The 22,522-nt window shown below is 50.2% G+C and overlaps 1 protein-coding gene across 1 annotated transcript in view; it reads left to right on the top strand.

Moving 5' to 3' along the window:
- The window catches only part of LOC148138296 (plasma protease C1 inhibitor-like), a 161,726-nt gene that overhangs the window by 121,142 nt on the left and 18,062 nt on the right, over positions 1 to 22,522 (top strand). The window contains exon 3 of the mRNA XM_087981618.1: positions 579 to 719. Coding sequence (XP_087837744.1) covers positions 579 to 719 — 141 coding nt within the window. The remainder of the gene's footprint in view (positions 1 to 578; positions 720 to 22,522) is intronic.

Here is a 22,522-nt window from a genome sequence, read left to right as displayed (position 1 = left end):
GGAGGGTCAGTGCTGAGGGAGGGCCGTGCTGTCGGAGGGTCAGTGCTGAGGGAGAGCCGCACTGTTGGAGGGTCAGTGCTGAGGGAGTGCCGCACTGTTGGAGGGTCAGTGCTGAGGGAGGGCCGCACTGTCGGAGGGTCAGTGCTGAGGGAGGGCCGCACTGTCGGAGGGTCAGTGCTGAGGGAGCGCCGCACTGTCGGAGGGTCAGTGCTGAGGGAGGGCCGCACTGTCGGAGGGTCAGTGCTGAGGGAGGGACGCACTGTCGGAGGGTCAGTGCTGAGGGAGGGCCACACTGTCGGAGGGTCAGTGCTGAGGGAGTGCCGCACTGTCGGAGGGTCAGTGCTGAGGGAGCGCCGCACTGTCGGAGGGTCAGTGCTGAGGGAGGGCCGCACTGTCGGAGGGTCAGTGCTGAGGGAGGGCCGCACTGTCGGAGGGTCAGTGCTGAGGAAGGGCCGCACTGTCGGAGGGTCAGTGCTGAGGGAGGGCCGCACTGTCGGAGGGTCAGTGTGACCTCTGTGGGGAAATCAGTGCTGAGGGAGTGCGAGAGGTTACCTTCAGTGTCCACCCTGTCTCCACAGGTGCCAGGAACAACTCCAAGCATGACCTGGAGGCAGCTCTGTTTTACCAACCGGACGTCCCTTGTGTTCACCAGACGTTGAAGGAAGTGCTGAGGCGGGCGCCATCTTTGCTGTCTGTCTCTCAGCTCTTCCACAAGAAGGGTAGGTGACGTCCTTCCCATGGGGCATCGGGAGAGATCCATCCCACTGAGGCCTGTGGTGGCCAGGGGATGGAGTGCAGTTACGGCCGAGAGAGAGAGAGAGAGAGAGAGAGATAAGCTTCCGATCAGTAACGGGATCAGGGTTACCAGGAGGAGGCGGGAGAATGGGCCTGAGAAACACGTCAGCCATTGGGGCAGATTTGTGACTCGAGTCACGGAGACGTCCAGCACGGAAACAGACCCTTCGGCCCTGCCCAGATATCCCAACCCAACCTAGTCCCACCTGCCAGCACCCGGCCCCTATCCCTCCAAACCCTTCCTATCCATATACCCATCCAGATGCCTCTTAAATGCTGTAATTGTACCAGCCTCCACCACATCCTCTGGCAGCTCATTCCATACACGTACCACCCTCTGGGTGAAAAAGTTGCCCCTTAGGTCCCTTTCAAATTTTTCCCCTCTCACCCTAAACCTATGCCCATCTAGTTCTGGACTCCCCCATCCCAGGGGAAAAGACTTTGCCTATTTACCCTATCCATGTCCCTCATGATTTTATAAACCTCTATAAGGTCACCCCTCAGCCTCCGACGCTCCAGGGAAAACAGCCCCAGCCTGTTCAGCCCCTCCCTGTAGCTCAGGCCCTCCAACCCTGGTAACATCCTGGTAAAATCTTTTCTGAACCCTTTCCAGTTTCCCAACAACCTTCCTAAAGGGTCTGTCTCAGAGCCGTGTGACCCTCGGGGTCATGTGCCTGGACTAGAAGGTAGAGTCTGGGTTCTGGGACCATGGGTTCGAACCCCTTCGACCCCCACCCCACGCTGGTCGGCATCGAAGTTCAATTCCCGTTTATCCCCGCGTAGCGGTCAATCCCCGTGTATAAGTCGACCCTGGAGTTTCGGCCGAAAACGTCTCGTATTTTCCACGTACCTCATGTATAAGTCGACCCTACCACATCGCATTCACACCCATACCTCTAGTCATCGCATCTCAATTCGTCCATTCAGAAGCGGGATTTGCGAAGGTTTGTAGCTCGGGTGGAGGTTCTGGGTGTAGGTTTGCTCGCTTGAGCTGGAAGGTTCACCTCCAGACGTTTCGTCACCCTACTAGTTCAGCGTTACATCTTCGCCCGGAGGCCCAACCGAGTTGGGTGACGAAGCGTCTGGAAATGAACCTTCCAGCTCAGCGAGCAAACCTACACCCAGATTCATTCATAATTCTACTGAGTGCACATTTTGATTGATTCATTCAGATCAGATCAGCAGTCGCCTGTCGGTACTCACCCCATTTTGTTCACTACACATCCAAACGTTAATGGCGTTAAGTCGACTTTGGCTGACAGGACGGTTCATTCGAACATGAATTTCTGTCCCTTAAGATTTGTGCCCGTGTCTTAGTCGAGCCCCGCTAGCTTCGGCGTTTAAAAAAAAGTCTTCAAAATTGGCACCAGCGCATGTGGTAAATAAATCGAGCGTTAAAATTCACTGAGCACGGAGACAGGGCCCCTGGCCCAGCCTGGTCCATGCTGACCAAAATGGCCGCCCACCCTAAACGTCAGTCTCGTTCGTGGCGGTGGGCGATTGTGTTTGAGCGACGTCCCTCAGGGAGGGAAATCAGCCCAGTCTGGCCCGACACGTGACTCCTTACCCCGACCGCAGGGACACCTGACTGAGGCGGTCCGGCTTCCTCGGCCTGTTCGTGGGCAGAGAGGACGCTTGGGAGAGCTTTGAGGGGTGCGGACAGCAGAGACCGCGGGGCACGGCGATAGGAGTGGGGGGGGGGGGGGGGAAACGAGAGATTTAACGTGAGGCGCAACGCGAGGTGGTGTGAGAAAGCTCGCTCTCATCCAGGGAGCATGGAAATGTGAAGGGGGGGGGGTGGTCACTGGAGCGTTACTTGGGGACAAATAGGGCGCAGAGCTATGAGGGAAAGAGGCAGGTGGGACAGAAACAGTGTCTGCACCGATGGGCTGAATGGCTCCCCCCATCCCCGTGATAATTATTCCCTGGTACCCGTCTGGACTGAAGTTGAGAAGCTGGAAGATAAGGGGAGATTAGAAGCAGTGTTACCCACTGGCTACCTCGTGGTTCTGAAGTTGTTGCCTGAGATATTTGGCTGAGCCACCATCGTGCCCCTCTAGTTCTGGACTCCCCCAATCACAGGGAAAAGATTTTGCCTATTTATCCTATCCATGCCCCTCATGATTTTATAAACGCCACCATCGTGGTCAGGTGCGGTGGCTCAGCGGTTAGCGCTGCTGCCTCACGACGTCAGGGACCCGGGTTCGATCCCAGCCTCGGGGTGACTCTCTGACTGGGGAAAGCACATTCTCCAACCCGCTCCCCCAACCCCCCCCCTTTTAGTGCAGGGCCTTGCAGCTGAAGGTGGATTGATCGAGGGGGAATTGTCCACAGTGTTCAGGGAGGGGTGTAGTTTGGAGATTAGATTCCCGACAATGGAGGAACAGGCCCTTCGGCCCAACAGATCCACACCGACCAACCGAAGGGTAACCAAACCCATTCCCCACAACCGATTACGGTCTATTTACCCCTGACAAATCCATCCTAACCTACACATCCCTGAACACTATGGGACAATTTAGCATGGCCAATCCACCCTAACCTACACATCTCTGAACACTATGGGACAATTTAGCACGGCCAATCCACCCTAACCTACACATCCCTGAACACTATGGGACAATTTAGCACGGCCAATCCACCCTAACCTACACATCTCTGAACACTATGGGACAATTTAGCACGGACAATCCACCCTAACCTGCACATCCCTGAACACTATGGGACAATTTAGCACGGCCAATCCACCCTAACCTACACATCTCTGAACACTATGGGACAATTTAGCACGGACAATCCACCCTAACCTGCACATCCCTGAACACTATGGGGTAATTTAGCACGGCCAATCCACCCTAACCTACACATCCCTGAACACTATGGGACAATTTAGCACGGCCAATCCACCCTAACCTACACATCCCTGAACACTATGGGGCAATTTAGCACGGACAATCCACCCTAACCTGCACATCCCTGAACACTATGGGACAATTTAGCACGGCCAATCCACCCTAACCTACACATCCCTGAACACTATGGGACAATTTAGCACGGCCAATCCACCCTAACCTACACATCCATGAACACTACGGGACAATTTAGCACGGCCAATCCACATTAACCTACACATCCCTGAACACTATGGGACAATTTAGCACGGCCAATCCACCCTAACCTACACATCCCTGAACACTATGGGACAATTTAGCACGGCCAATCCACCCTAACCTGCACATCCCTGAACACTATGGGACAATTTAGCACGGCCAATCCACCCTAACCTGCACATCCCTGAACACTATGGGGCAATTTAGCACGGCCAATCCACCCTAACCTGCACATCCCTGAACACTATGGGACAATTTAGCACGGCCAATCCACCCTAACCTACACATCCCTGAACACTATGGGACAATTTAGCACGGCCAATCCACCCTAACCTACACATCCCTGAACACTATGGGGCAATTTAGCACGGACAATCCACCCTAACCTGCACATCCCTGAACACTATGGGACAATTTAGCACGGCCAATCCACCCTAACCTGCACACCCCTGAACACTATGGGACAATTTAGCACGGCCAATCCACCCTAATCTGCACATCCCTGAACACTATGGGACAATTTAGCACGGCCAATCCACCCTAACCTACACATCCCTGAACACGGTGGGACAATTTAGCACGGCCAATCCCCCCTAACCTACACATCCCTGAACACTATGGGGTAATTTAGCACGGCCAATCCGCCCTAACCTGCACATCCCTGAACACTATGGGACAATTTAGCACGGCCAATCCACCCTAACCTACACATCCCTGAACACTATGGGACAATTTAGCACGGCCAATCCACCCTAACCTACACATCCATGAACACTACGGGACAATTTAGCACGGCCAATCCACATTAACCTACACATCCCTGAACACTATGGGACAATTTAGCACGGCCAATCCACCCTAACCTGCACATCCCTGAACACTATGGGGCAATTTAGCATGGCCAATCCACCCTAACCTGCACATCCCTGAACACTATGGGGCAATTTAGCACGGCCAATCTACCCTAACCTGCACATCCCTGAACGCTATGGGACAATTTAGCACGGCCAATCCACCCTAACCTACACATCCCTGAACACTATGGGACAATTTAGCACGGCCAATCCACCCTAACCTGCACATCCCTGAACACTATGGGGCAATTTAGCACGGCCAATCCACCCTAACCTGCACATCCCTGAACACTATGGGGCAATTTAGCACGGCCAATCCACCCTAACCTACACATCCCTGAACACTATGGGACAATTTAGCACGGCCAATCCACCCATACCTGCACATCCCTGAACACTATGGGGCAATTTAGCACGGCCAATCCACCCTAACCTACACATCCCTGAACACTATGGGACAATTTAGCATGGCCAACCCACCCTAACCTACACATCCCTGAACACTATTGGACAATTTAGCACGGCCAATCCACCCTAACCTGCACATCCCTGAACACTATGGGGCAATTTAGCACGGCCAATCCACCCTAACCTGCACATCCCTGAACACTATGGGACAATTTAGCACGGCCAATCCACCCTAACCTGCACATCCCTGAACACTATGGGACAATTTAGCTCGGCCAATCCACCCATACCTGCACATCCCTGAACACTATGGGGCAATTTAGCACGGCCAATCCACCCTAACCTACACATCCCTGAACACTATGGGACAATTTAGCACGGCCAATCCACCCTAACCTACACATCCCTGAACACTATGGGACAATTTAGCACGGCCAATCCACCCTAACCTACACATCCCTGAACACTATGGGACAATTTAGCACGGCCAATCCACCCTAACCTGCACATCCCTGAACACTATGGGGCAATTTAGCACGGCCAATCCACCCTAACCTGCACATCCCTGAACACTATGGGACAATTTAGCACGGCCAATCCACCCTAACCTGCACATCCCTGAACACTATGGGGCAATTTAGCATGGCCAATCCACCCTAACCTGCACATCCCTGAACGCTATGGGACAATTTAGCACGGCCAATCCACCCTAACCTACACATCCCTAAACACTATGGGACAATTTAGCACGGCCAATCCACCCTAACCTACACATCCCTGAACACTATGGGACAATTTAGCACGGCCAATTCACCCTAACCGACACATCCCTGAACACTGTGGGACAATTTAGCACGGCCAATCCACCCTAACCTACACATCCCTGAACACTATGGGACAATTTAGCACGGCCAATCCCCCCCAACCTACACATCCCTGAACACTATGGGACAATTTAGCACGGCCAATCCACCCTGACCTACACATCCCTGAACACTATGGAACAATTTAGCACGGCCAATCCACCCTGACCTACACATCCCTGAACACTGTGGGACAATTTAGCACGGCCAATCCACCCTCACCTACACATCCCTGAATACTATGGGACAATTTAGCACGGCCAAACCACCCTAACCTGCACATCCCTGAACACTATGGGACAATTTAGCACGGCCAATCCACCCTAACCTGCACATCCCTGAACACTATGGGACAATTTAGCGCGGTCAATCCACCCTAACCTGCACATCCCTGAACACTATGGGACAATTTAGCACGGCCAATCCACCCTAACCTGCACATCCCTGAACGCTATGGGACAATTTAGCACGGCCAATCCACCCTAACCTACACATCCCTGAACACTATGGGACAATTTAGCACGGCCAATCCACCCTAACCTGCACATCCCTGAACACTATGGGGCAATTTAGCACGGCCAATCCACCCTAACCTGCACATCCCTGAACACTATGGGACAATTTAGCACGGCCAATCCACCCTAACCTGCACATCCCTGAACACTATGGGGCAATTTAGCATGGCCAATCCACCCTAACCTGCACATCCCTGAACGCTATGGGACAATTTAGCACGGCCAATCCACCCTAACCTACACATCCCTAAACACTATGGGACAATTTAGCACGGCCAATCCACTCTAACCTACACATCCCTGAACACTATGGGACAATTTAGCACGGCCAATTCACCCTAACCGACACATCCCTGAACACTGTGGGACAATTTAGCACGGCCAATCCACCCTAACCTACACATCCCTGAACACTATGGAACAATTTAGCACGGCCAATCCACCCTGACCTACACATCCCTGAACACTGTGGGACAATTTAGCACGGCCAATCCACCCTCACCTACACATCCCTGAATACTATGGGACAATTTAGCACGGCCAAACCACCCTAACCTGCACATCCCTGAACACTATGGGACAATTTAGCACGGCCAAACCACCCTAACCTGCACATCCCTGAACACTATGGGACAATTTAGCACGGCCAATCCACCCTAACCTGCACATCCCTGAACACTATGGGACAATTTAGCGCGGTCAATCCACCCTAACCTGCACATCCCTGAACACTATGGGACAATTTAGCACGGCCAATCCACCCTAACCTGCACATCCCTGAACGCTATGGGACAATTTAGCACGGCCAATCCACCCTAACCTACACATCCCTGAACACTATGGGACAATTTAGCACGGCCAATCCACCCTAACCTGCACATCCCTGAACACTATGGGGCAATTTAGCACGGCCAATCCACCCTAACCTGCACATCCCTGAACACTATGGGACAATTTAGCACGGCCAATCCACCCATACCTGCACATCCCTGAACACTATGGGGCAATTTAGCACGGCCAATCCACCCTAACCTACACATCCCTGAACACTATGGGACAATTTAGCATGGCAAACCCACCCTAACCTACACATCCCTGAACACTATTGGACAATTTAGCACGGCCAATCCACCCTAACCTGCACATCCCTGAACACTATGGGGCAATTTAGCACGGCCAATCCACCCTAACCTGCACATCCCTGAACACTATGGGACAATTTAGCACGGCCAATCCACCCTAACCTGCACATCCCTGAACACTGTGGGACAATTTAGCACGGCCAATCCACCCATACCTGCACATCCCTGAACACTATGGGGCAATTTAGCACGGCCAATCCACCCTAACCTACACATCCCTGAACACTATGGGACAATTTAGCACGGCCAATCCACCCTACCCTACACATCCCTGAACACTATGGGACAATTTAGCACGGCCAATCCACCCTAACCTACACATCCCTGAACACTATGGGACAATTTAGCACGGCCAATCCACCCTAACCTACACATCCCTGAACACTATGTGACAATTTAGCACGGCCAATCCACCCTAACCTACACATCCATGAACACTACGGGACAATTTAGCACGGCCAATCCACATTAACCTACACATCCCTGAACACTATGGGACAATTTAGCACGGCCAATCCACCCTAACCTACACATCCCTGAACACTATGGGACAATTTAGCACGGCCAATCCACCCTAACCTACACATCCCTGAACACTATGGGACAATTTAGCACGGCCAATCCACATTAACCTACACATCCCTGAACACTATGGGACAATTTAGCACGGCCAATCCACCCTAACCTGCACATCCCTGAACACTATGGGGCAATTTAGCACGGCCAATCCACCCTAACCTGCACATCCCTGAACACTATGGGACAATTTAGCACGGCCAATCCACCCTAACCTGCACATCCCTGAACACTATGCGACAATTTAGCTCGGCCAATCCACCCATACCTGCACATCCCTGAACACTATGGGGCAATTTAGCACGGCCAATCCACCCTAACCTACACATCCCTGAACACTATGGGACAATTTAGCACGGGCAATCCACCCTAACCTACACATCCCTGAACACTATGGGACAATTTAGCACGGCCAATCCACCCTAACCTACACATCCCTGAACACTATGGGACAATTTAGCACGGCCAATCCACCCTAACCTGCACATCCCTGAACACTATGGGGCAATTTAGCACGGCCAATCCACCCTAACCTGCACATCCCTGAACACTATGGGACAATTTAGCACGGCCAATCCACCCTAACCTGCACATCCCTGAACACTATGGGGCAATTTAGCATGGCCAATCCACCCTAACCTGCACATCCCTGAACGCTATGGGACAATTTAGCACGGCCAATCCACCCTAACCTACACATCCCTAAACACTATGGGACAATTTAGCACGGCCAATCCACCCTAACCTACACATCCCTGAACACTATGGGACAATTTAGCACGGCCAATTCACCCTAACCGACACATCCCTGAACACTGTGGGACAATTTAGCACGGCCAATCCACCCTAACCTACACATCCCTGAACACTATGGGACAATTTAGCACGGCCAATCCCCCCCAACCTACACATCCCTGAACACTATGGGACAATTTAGCACGGCCAATCCACCCTGACCTACACATCCCTGAACACTATGGAACAATTTAGCACGGCCAATCCACCCTGACCTACACATCCCTGAACACTGTGGGACAATTTAGCACGGCCAATCCACCCTCACCTACACATCCCTGAATACTATGGGACAATTTAGCACGGCCAAACCACCCTAACCTGCACATCCCTGAACACTATGGGACAATTTAGCACGGCCAATCCACCCTAACCTGCACATCCCTGAACACTATGGGACAATTTAGCGCGGTCAATCCACCCTAACCTGCACATCCCTGAACACTATGGGACAATTTAGCACGGCCAATCCACCCTAACCTGCACATCCCTGAACGCTATGGGACAATTTAGCACGGCCAATCCACCCTAACCTACACATCCCTGAACACTATGGGACAATTTAGCACGGCCAATCCACCCTAACCTGCACATCCCTGAACACTATGGGGCAATTTAGCACGGCCAATCCACCCTAACCTGCACATCCCTGAACACTATGGGGCAATTTAGCACGGCCAATCCACCCTAACCTACACATCCCTGAACACTATGGGACAATTTGGCATGGCCAACCCACCCTAACCTACACATCCCTGAACACTATTGGACAATTGAGCACGGCCAATCCACCCGTACCTGCACATCCCTGAACACTATGGGGCAATTTAGCACGGCCAATCCACCCTAACCTACACATCCCTGAACACTATGGGACAATTTGGCATGGCCAACCCACCCTAACCTACACATCCCTGAACACTATTGGACAATTTAGCACGGCCAATCCACCCTAACCTGCACATCCCTGAACACTATGGGGCAATTTAGCACGGCCAATCCACCCTAACCTGCACATCCCTGAACACTATGGGACAATTTAGCACGGCCAATCCACCCTAACCTGCACATCCCTGAACACTATGGGACAATTTAGCACGGCCAATCCACCCATACCTGCACATCCCTGAACACTATGGGGCAATTTAGCACGGCCAATCCACCCTAACCTACACATCCCTGAACACTATGGGACAATTTAGCACGGCCAATCCACCCTACCCTACACATCCCTGAACACTATGGGACAATTTAGCACGGCCAATCCACCCTAACCTACACATCCCTGAACACTATGGGACAATTTAGCACGGCCAATCCACCCTAACCTGCACATCCCTGAACACTATGGGGCAATTTAGCACGGCCAATCCACCCTAACCTGCACATCCCTGAACACTATGGGACAATTTAGCACGGCCAATCCACCCTAACCTGCACATCCCTGAACACTATGGGGCAATTTAGCATGGCCAATCCACCCTAACCTGCACATCCCTGAACGCTATGGGACAATTTAGCACGGCCAATCCACCCTAACCTACACATCCCTAAACACTATGGGACAATTTAGCACGGCCAATCCACACTAACCTGCACATCCCTGAACAGTATGGGACAATTTAGCACGGCCAATCCACACTAACCTGCACATCCCTGAACACTATGGGGCAATTTAGCACGGCCAATCCACCCTAACCTACACATCCCTGAACACTATGGGACAATTTAGCACGGCCAATCCACCCTGACCTACACATCCCTGAACACTATGGAACAATTTAGCACGGCCAATCCGCCCTGACCTACACATCCCTGAACACTGTGGGACAATTTAGCACGGCCAATCCACCCTCACCTACACATCCCTGAATACTATGGGACAATTTAGCACGGCCAAACCACCCTAACCTGCACATCCCTGAACACTATGGGACAATTTAGCACGGCCAATCCACCCTAACCTGCACATCCCTGAATACTATGGGACAATTTAGCACGGCCAAACCACCCTAACCTGCACATCCCTGAACACTATGGGACAATTTAGCACGGCCAATCCACCCTAACCTGCACATCCCTGAACACTATGGGACAATTTAGCGCGGTCAATCCACCCTAACCTGCACATCCCTGAACACTATGGGACAATTTAGCACGGCCAATCCACCCTAACCTGCACATCCCTGAACGCTATGGGACAATTTAGCACGGCCAATCCACCCATACCTGCACATCCCTGAACACTATGGGGCAATTTAGCACGGCCAATCCACCCATACCTGCACATCCCTGAACACTATGGGGCAATTTAGCACGGCCAATCCACCCTAACCTACACATCCCTGAACACTATGGGACAATTTAGCATGGCAAACCCACCCTAACCTACACATCCCTGAACACTATTGGACAATTTAGCACGGCCAATCCACCCTAACCTGCACATCCCTGAACACTATGGGGCAATTTAGCACGGCCAATCCACCCTAACCTGCACATCCCTGAACACTATGGGACAATTTAGCACGGCCAATCCACCCTAACCTGCACATCCCTGAACACTATGGGACAATTTAGCACGGCCAATCCACCCATACCTGCACATCCCTGAACACTATGGGACAATTTAGCACGGCCAATCCACCCTAACCTACACATCCCTGAACACTATGGGACAATTTAGCACGGCCAATCCACCCTAACCTGCACATCCCTGAACACTATGGGGCAATTTAGCACGGCCAATCCACCCTAACCTGCACATCCCTGAACACTATGGGACAATTTAGCACGGCCAATCCACCCTAACCTGCACATCCCTGAACACTATGGGGCAATTTAGCATGGCCAATCCACCCTAACCTGCACATCCCTGAACGCTATGGGACAATTTAGCACGGCCAATCCACCCTAACCTACACATCCCTAAACACTATGGGACAATTTAGCACGGCCAATCCACCCTAACCTACACATCCCTGAACACTGTGGGACAATTTAGCACGGCCAATCCACCCTAACCTACACATCCCTAAACACTATGGGACAATTTAGCACGGCCAATCCACCCTAACCTACACATCCCTGAACACTATGGGACAATTTAGCACGGCCAATTCACCCTAACCGACACATCCCTGAACACTGTGGGACAATTTAGCACGGCCAATCCACCCTAACCTACACATCCCTGAACACTATGGGACAATTTAGCACGGCCAATCCCCCCCAACCTACACATCCCTGAACACTATGGGACAATTTAGCACGGCCAATCCACCCTGACCTACACATCCCTGAACACTATGGAACAATTTAGCACGGCCAATCCACCCTGACCTACACATCCCTGAACACTGTGGGACAATTTAGCACGGCCAATCCACCCTCACCTACACATCCCTGAATACTATGGGACAATTTAGCACGGCCAAACCACCCTAACCTGCACATCCCTGAACACTATGGGACAATTTAGCACGGCCAATCCACCCTAACCTGCACATCCCTGAACACTATGGGACAATTTAGCGCGGTCAATCCACCCTAACCTGCACATCCCTGAACACTATGGGACAATTTAGCACGGCCAATCCACCCTAACCTGCACATCCCTGAACACTAAGGGACAATTTAGCACGGCCAATCCACCCTAACCTACACATCCCTGAACACTATGGGACAATTTAGCATGACCAATCCACCCTAACCTACACATCCCTGAACACTATGGGACAATTTAGCACGGCCAATCCACCCTAAACTGCACATCCCTGAACACTATGGGACAATTTAGCACGGCCAATCCACCCTAACCTACACATCCCTGAACACTATGGGACAATTTAGCACGGCCAATCCACCCTAACCTACACATCCCTGAACACTGTGGGACAATTTAGCACGGCCAATCCACCCTAACCTGCACATCCCTGAACACTATGGGGCAATTTAGCACGGCCAATCCACCCTAACCTACACATCCCTGAACACTGTGGGACAATTTAGCACGGCCAATTCACCCTAACCGACACATCCCTGAACACTGTGGGACAATTTAGCACGGCCAATCCACCCTAACCTACACATCCCTGAACACTATGGGACAATTTAGCATGGCCAACCCACCCTAACCTACACATCCCTGAACACTATTGGACAATTTAGCACGGCCAATCCACCCTAACCTGCACATCCCTGAACACTATGGGACAATTTAGCACGGCCAATCCACCCTAACCTACACATCCCTGAACACTATGGGACAATTTCGCTCGGCCAATCCACCCTAACCTACACATCCCTGAACACTATGGGACAATTTAGCACGGCCAATCCACCCTAACCTGCACATCCCTGAACACTATGGGACAATTTCGCACGGCCAATCCACCCTAACCTACACATCCCTGAACCCTATGGGACAATTTCGCTCGGCCAATCCACCCTAACCTACACATCCCTGAACACTATGGGACAATTTAGCACGGCCAATCCACCCTAACCTACACATCCCTGAACACTATGGGACAATTTAGCACGGCCAATCCACCCTAACCTACACATCCCTGAACACTATGGGACAATTTAGCACGGCCAATCCTGCACACCTTTGGACTGTGGGAGGAAACCGGAGCACCCGGAGGAAACCCAGGCAGAGAATGTGTAAACCGCAGACAGACAGCCGCCCCGAGGCTGGGATTGAAGCCGGGTCCCTGTCGCTGTGAGGTAGCACCGCTAACCAGTGAGACAAACATACACACATACAGACACACACTCACCGTCTCACACACACACTCACATACACTCAATCACACACACACTCACAGACACACACACACACTCACAAAGACACACACAGTCACACTCACTCACAACCACAGACACAGTCACACTCACTCACAACCACACACACAGTCACACTCACTCACAACCACACACACAGTCACACTCACTCACAGCCACAGACACAGTCACACTCACTCACAAAGACACACACACAGTCACACTCACTCACAACCACACACACAGTCACACTCACAACCACACACACAGTCACACTCACTCACAACCACACACACAGTCACACTCACAACCACACACACAGTCACACTCACAACCACACACAGTCACACTCACTCACATAGACACACACAGTCACACTCACTCACAACCACACACACAGTCACACTCACTCACAGCCACAGACACAGTCACACTCACTCACAAACACACACACAGTCACACTCACTCACAACCACACACACAGTCACACTCACAACCACACATACAGTCACACTCACAACCACACACAGTCACACTCACTCACAAAGACACACACAGTCACACTTACTCACAAAGACACACAGTCACACTCACACACAACCACACACAAAGTCACACTCACTCATAACCACACACACAACCACACTCACTCACAACCACACACAGTCAAACTCACTCATAACCACACACACAGTTACACTCACTCATAAAGACACACAGTCACACACACACAACCACACACATAGTCACACTCACGCACAACCACACACACAGTCACACTCACTCACAAAGACACATTCACAAAGACACACACAGTCACAGTCACACTCACTCACAAAGACAAACACAGTCACACTCACACACAACCACACACATAGTCACACTCACGCACAACCACACACACAGTCACACTCACTCACAAAGACACACTCACAAAGACACACACAGTCACAGTCACACTCACTCACAAAGACAAACACAGTCACACTCACACACAACCACACACACAGTCACACTCACACACAACCACACACACAGTCACACTCACTCACAAAGACACACACATCAAACTCATTCATAACCACACACACAGTCACACTCACTCACAAAGACACACAGTCACACTCACACACAACCACACACACAGTCACACTCACTCACAAAGACACACAGTCACACTCACACACAACCACACACACAGTCACACTCACTCACAAAGACACACACAGCCACACTCACACACAACCACACACATAGTCACACTCACGCACAACCACACACATAGTCACACTCACGCACAACCACACACACAGTCACACTCACTCACAAAGACTCACTCACAAAGACACACACAGTCACAGTCACACTCACTCACAAAGACACACACAGTCACACTCACACACAACCACACACACAGTCACACTCGCTCACAAAGACACACACAGTCACACTCACACACAACCACACACATAGTCACACTCACGCACAACCACACACACAGTCACACTCACTCACAAAAACACACAGTCACACTCACACACAACCACACACAGTCACACTCACACACAACCACACACACAGTCACACTCACTCACAAAGACACACACAGTCACACTCACTCACAAAGACACACAGTCACATTCACATACAAAGACACACAGTCACACTCACACACAACCACACACAAAGTCACATTCACTCATAACCACACACTCAGTCTCACTCACACACAACCACACACACAGTTACACTCACACAAAACCACACACACACAGTCACACTCATTCACAATCACATACACAGTCACACTCAGTCACAAAGACACACACAGTCACACTCACTCACAACCACACACACAGTCACACTCACTCACAAAGACACACACAGTCACACTCACACACAAAGACACACACAGTCACACTCACACACAACCACACACAGTCACACTCACTCACAAAGACACACACAGTCACATTCACACACAAAGACACACACAGTCACACTCACACACAACCACACACAGTCACACTCACTCACAACCACACACACAGTCACACTCACTCACAAAGACACACAGTCACATTCACATACAAAGACACACAGTCACATTCACATACAAAGACACACAGTCACACACACACACACAACCACACACACAATCACACTCACTCACAACCACACAAAGTCACACTCTCTCACAACCAAACACAGTCACACTCTCACACAACCACACGCACAGTCACACTCACTCAAAAAGACACACACAGTCACACTCACACACAACCACACAGTCACAATCACACACAAAGACACACACAGTCACACTCACTCACAACCACAGACACAGTCACACTCAGTCAAAATGACACACACACAGTCACACTCACACACAACCACACACAGTCACACTCACACACAACCACACACACAGTCACACTGACTCACAAAGACACACACAGTCACACTCACTCACAACCACAGACACAGTCACACTCAGTCACAATGACACACACACAGTCACACTCACACACAACCACACACAGTCACACTCACTAACAACCATACACACAGTCACACTCACACACAGTCACACACACAGTCACACTCACTCACAAAGACACACAGTCACACTCACACACCACGACACACACAGTCACACTCACTCACAACCACACACACAGTCAAACTCACACACAACCACACACACAGTCACACTCACTCACAACCTCACAGTCAAACTCACTCACAACCACACACACAGTCACACTCACTCACAAAGACACACACAGTCACACGCACACACAACCACACACACAGTCACACTCACACACAACCTCACACAGTCAAACTCACTCACAACCACACACACAGTCACACTCACTCACAAAGACACACACAGTCACACTCACTCACAACCACACACAGTCACACTCACACACAACCACACACACAGTCACACTCACAACCACACACACAGTCACACTCACTCACAAAGACACAGTCACACTCACATACAAAGACACACAGTCACACTCACACACAACCACACACAGTCACACTCACACACAACCACACACAGTCACACTCACTCACAACCACACACACAGTCACACTCACTCACAACCAAACACAGTCACACTCACTCACAAAGACACACACAGTCACACTCACTCACAAAGACACACAGTCACACTGACTCACAAAGACACACACAGTCACAATCACTCACAACCACACACACATTCACACTCACACACAGTCACACTCACTCACTTAGACACACAGTCACACTCACTTGCAAAGACACACACAGTCACACTCACACACAACCACACACAGTCACACTCACTCACAAAGACACACACAGTCACACTGACTCACAAAGACACACACAGTCACAATCACTCACAACCACACACACAGTCACACTCACACACAGTCACACTCACTCACTTAGACACACACAGTCACACTCACTTGCAAAGACACACACAGTCACACTCACACACAACCACACACACAGTCACACTCACTCACAAAGACACACACAGTCACACTCACACACAACCACACACATAGTCAGACTCACTCACAAAGACACACACAGTCACACTCACTCACAACCACCCACACAGTCACACTCACACACAACCACACACACAGTCACACTCACTCACAACCTCACACAGTCACACTCACACACAAAGACACACACAGTCACACTGACACACAACCACACACAGTCACACTCACTCACAAAGACACACAGTCACACTCACACACAAAGACACACACAGTCACACTCACACACAACCACACACAGTCACACTCACTCACAAAGACACACACAGTCACACTCACACACAACCACACACACAGTCACACTCACTGACAAAGACACACACAGTCACACTCACACACAAAGACACACACAGTCACACTCACTCACAAAGACACACACACAGTTACACTCACTCACAAAGACACACACAATCACACTCACATACAGAGACACACACAGTCACACTCACACACACAGTCACACTCACTCACAAAGACACACACAGTCACACTCACACAACCACACACACAGTCACACTCACTCACAAAGACACACACAGTCACACTCACACACAACCACACACACAGTCACACTCTCTCACAACCACACACACAGTTACACTCACTCACAGCCACACACACAGTCACACTTACACACAACCACATACACATTCACACTCACTCACAAAGACACACACAGTCACACTCATATACAAAGACACATAGTCATATTCACACACAACCACACACAGAGTCACACTCACTCACAACCACACACAGTCACACTCAAACACAAAGACACACACAGTCACACTCACAAACAACCACACACCACAGTCACACTCACTCACAAAGACACACACAGTCACACTCACACACAACTACACACACAGTCACACTCACTCACAAAGACACACACAGTCACACTCACTCACAAAGACACACAGTCACACTCACACACAACCACACACACAGTCACACTCACTCACAACCACACACACAGTCACACTCACAAATACACACACAGTCACACTCACACACAAAGACACACACAGTCACACTCACACACAACCACACACACAGTCACACTCACACACACAGTAACACTCACTCATAAAGACACACACAGTCACACTCACACACAACCCCACACACAGTCACACCCACTCACAACCACACAGTCACACTCACTCACAAAGACACACACAGTCACACTCACTCACAACCACACACACAGTCACACTCACTCACAAAGACACACTCACAAAGACACACACAGTCACACTCACACACACAGTCACACTCACACACAACCACACACATAGTCACACTCACGCACAACCACACACACTGTCACACTCACTCACAAAGACACACACAGTCACACTCACACACAACCACACACACAGTCAAACTCACACACAACCACACACACAGTCACACTCACTCACAACCACACACACAGTCACACTCACTCACAAAGACACACACAGTCACACTCACTCACAAAGACACACAGTCACATTCACATACAAAGACACACAGTCACACTCACACACAACCACACACACAATCACACTCACACACAACCACACACAAAGTCACACTCACTCATAACCACACACTCAGTCTCACTCACACACAACCACACACACAGTTACACTCACACACAACCACACACACACAGTCACACTCACTCACAACCACACACACAGTCACACTCACTCACAAAGACACACACAGTCACACTCACACACAACCACACACAGTCACACTCACTCACAAAGACACACACAGTCACACTCACACACAAAGACACACACAGTCACACTCACACACAACCACACACAGTCACACTCACTCACAACCACACACAGTCACACTCACTCACAAAGACACACACAGTCACACTCACTCACAAAGACACACACAGTCACACTCACACACAACCACACACACAGTCACACTCACTGACAAAGACACACACAGTCACACTCACACACAAAGACACACACAGTCACACTCACTCACAAAGACACACACACAGTTACACTCACTCACAAAGACACACACAATCACACTCACATACAGAGACACACACAGTCACACTCACACACACAGTCACACTCACTCACAAAGACACACACAGCCACACTCACACACAACCACTCACATAGTCACACTCACGCACAACCACACACATAGTCACACTCACGCACAACCACACACACAGTCACACTCACTCACAAAGACTCACTCACAAAGACACACACAGTCACAGTCACACTCACTCACAAAGACACACACAGTCACACTCACACACAACCACACACACAGTCACACTCGCTCACAAAGACACACACAGTCACACTCACACACAACCACACACATAGTCACACTCACGCACAACCACACACACAGTCACACTCACTCACAAAAACACACAGTCACACTCACACACAACCACACACAGTCACACTCACACACAACCACACACACAGTCACACTCACTCACAAAGACACACACAGTCACACTCACTCACAAAGACACACAGTCACATTCACATACAAAGACACACAGTCACACTCACACACAACCACACACAAAGTCACATTCACTCATAACCACACACTCAGTCTCACTCACACAAAACCACACACACAGTTACACTCACACACAACCACACACACACAGTCACACTCATTCACAATCACATACACAGTCACACTCACTCACAAAGACACACACAGTCACACTCACTCACAACCACACACACAGTCACACTCACTCACAAAGACACACACAGTCACACTCACACACAAAGACACACACAGTCACACTCACACACAACCACACACAGTCACACTCACTCACAAAGACACACACAGTCACACTCACACACAAAGACACACACAGTCACACTCACACACAACCACACACAGTCACACTCACTCACAACCACACACACAGTCACACTCACTCACAAAGACACACAGTCACATTCACATACAAAGACACACAGTCACATTCACATACAAAGACACACAGTCACACACACACACACAACCACACACACAATCACACTCACTCACAACCACACAAAGTCACACTCTCTCACAACCAAACACAGTCACACTCTCACACAACCACACGCACAGTCACACTCACTCAAAAAGACACACACAGTCACACTCACACACAACCACACAGTCACACTCACACACAAAGACACACACAGTCACACTCACTCACAACCACAGACACAGTCACACTCAGTCACAATGACACACACACAGTCACACTCACACACAACCACACACAGTCACACTCACACACAACCACACACACAGTCACACTGACTCACAAAGACACACACAGTCACACTCACTCACAACCACAGACACAGTCACACTCAGTCACAATGACACACACACAGTCACACTCACACACAACCACACACAGTCACACTCACTAACAACCATACACACAGTCACACTCACACACAGTCACACACACAGTCACACTCACTCACAAAGACACACAGTCACACTCACACACCACGACACACACAGTCACACTCACTCACAACCACACACACAGTCAAACTCACACACAACCACACACACAGTCACACTCACTCACAACCTCACAGTCAAACTCACTCACAACCACACACACAGTCACACTCACTCACAAAGACACACACAGTCACACACACACACAACCACACACACAGTCACACTCACACACAACCTCACACAGTCAAACTCACTCACAACCACACACACAGTCACACTCACTCACAAAGACACACACAGTCACACTCACTCACAACCACACACAGTCACACTCACACACAACCACACACACAGTCACACTCACAACCACACACACAGTCACACTCACTCACAAAGACACAGTCACACTCACATACAAAGACACACAGTCACACTCACACACAACCACGCACAGTCACACTCACACACAACCACACACAGTCACACTCACTCACAACCACACACACAGTCACACTCACTCACAACCAAACACAGTCACACTCACTCACAAAGACACACACAGTCACACTCACTCACAAAGACACACAGTCACACTGACTCACAAAGACACACACAGTCACAATCACTCACAACCACACACACATTCACACTCACACACAGTCACACTCACTCACTTAGACACACAGTCACACTCACTTGCAAAGACACACACAGTCACACTCACACACAACCACACACAGTCACACTCACTCACAAAGACACACACAGTCACACTGACTCACAAAGACACACACAGTCACAATCACTCACAACACACACACAGTCACACTCACACACAGTCACACTCACTCACTTAGACACACACAGTCACACTCACTTGCAAAGACACACACAGTCACACTCACACACAACCACACACACAGTCACACTCACTCACAAAGACACACACAGTCACACTCACACACAACCACACACATAGTCAGACTCACTCACAAAGACACACACAGTCACACTCACTCACAACCACCCACACAGTCACACTCACACACAACCACACACACAGTCACACTCACTCACAACCTCACACAGTCACACTCACACACAAAGACACACACAGTCACACTGACACACAACCACACACAGTCACACTCACTCACAAAGACACACAGTCACACTCATACACAAAGACACACACAGTCACACTCACACACAACCACACACAGTCACACTCACTCACAAAGACACACACAGTCACACTCACACACAACCACACACACAGTCACACTCACTGACAAAGACACACACAGTCAAACTCACACACAAAGACACACACAGTCACACTCACTCACAAAGACACACACACAGTTACACTCACTCACAAAGACACACACAATCACACTCACATACAGAGACACACACAGTCACACTCACACACACAGTCACACTCACTCACAAAGACACACACAGTCACACTCACACAACCACACACACAGTCACACTCACTCACAAAGACACACACAGTCACACTCACACACAACCACACACACAGTCACACTCTCTCACAACCACACACACAGTTACACTCACTCACAGCCA

Source organism: Chiloscyllium plagiosum, unplaced genomic scaffold (assembly GCF_037043375.1).
Source record: "Chiloscyllium plagiosum isolate Xiang-an unplaced genomic scaffold, Cpla_swu_hap1 HiC_scaffold_40, whole genome shotgun sequence".
NCBI classification, from domain to species: Eukaryota; Metazoa; Chordata; class Chondrichthyes; order Orectolobiformes; family Hemiscylliidae; genus Chiloscyllium; species Chiloscyllium plagiosum.
The sequence above is the reverse complement of the archived record's forward strand: the minus strand, read 5'-3'. Positions and strand labels throughout refer to the sequence as shown.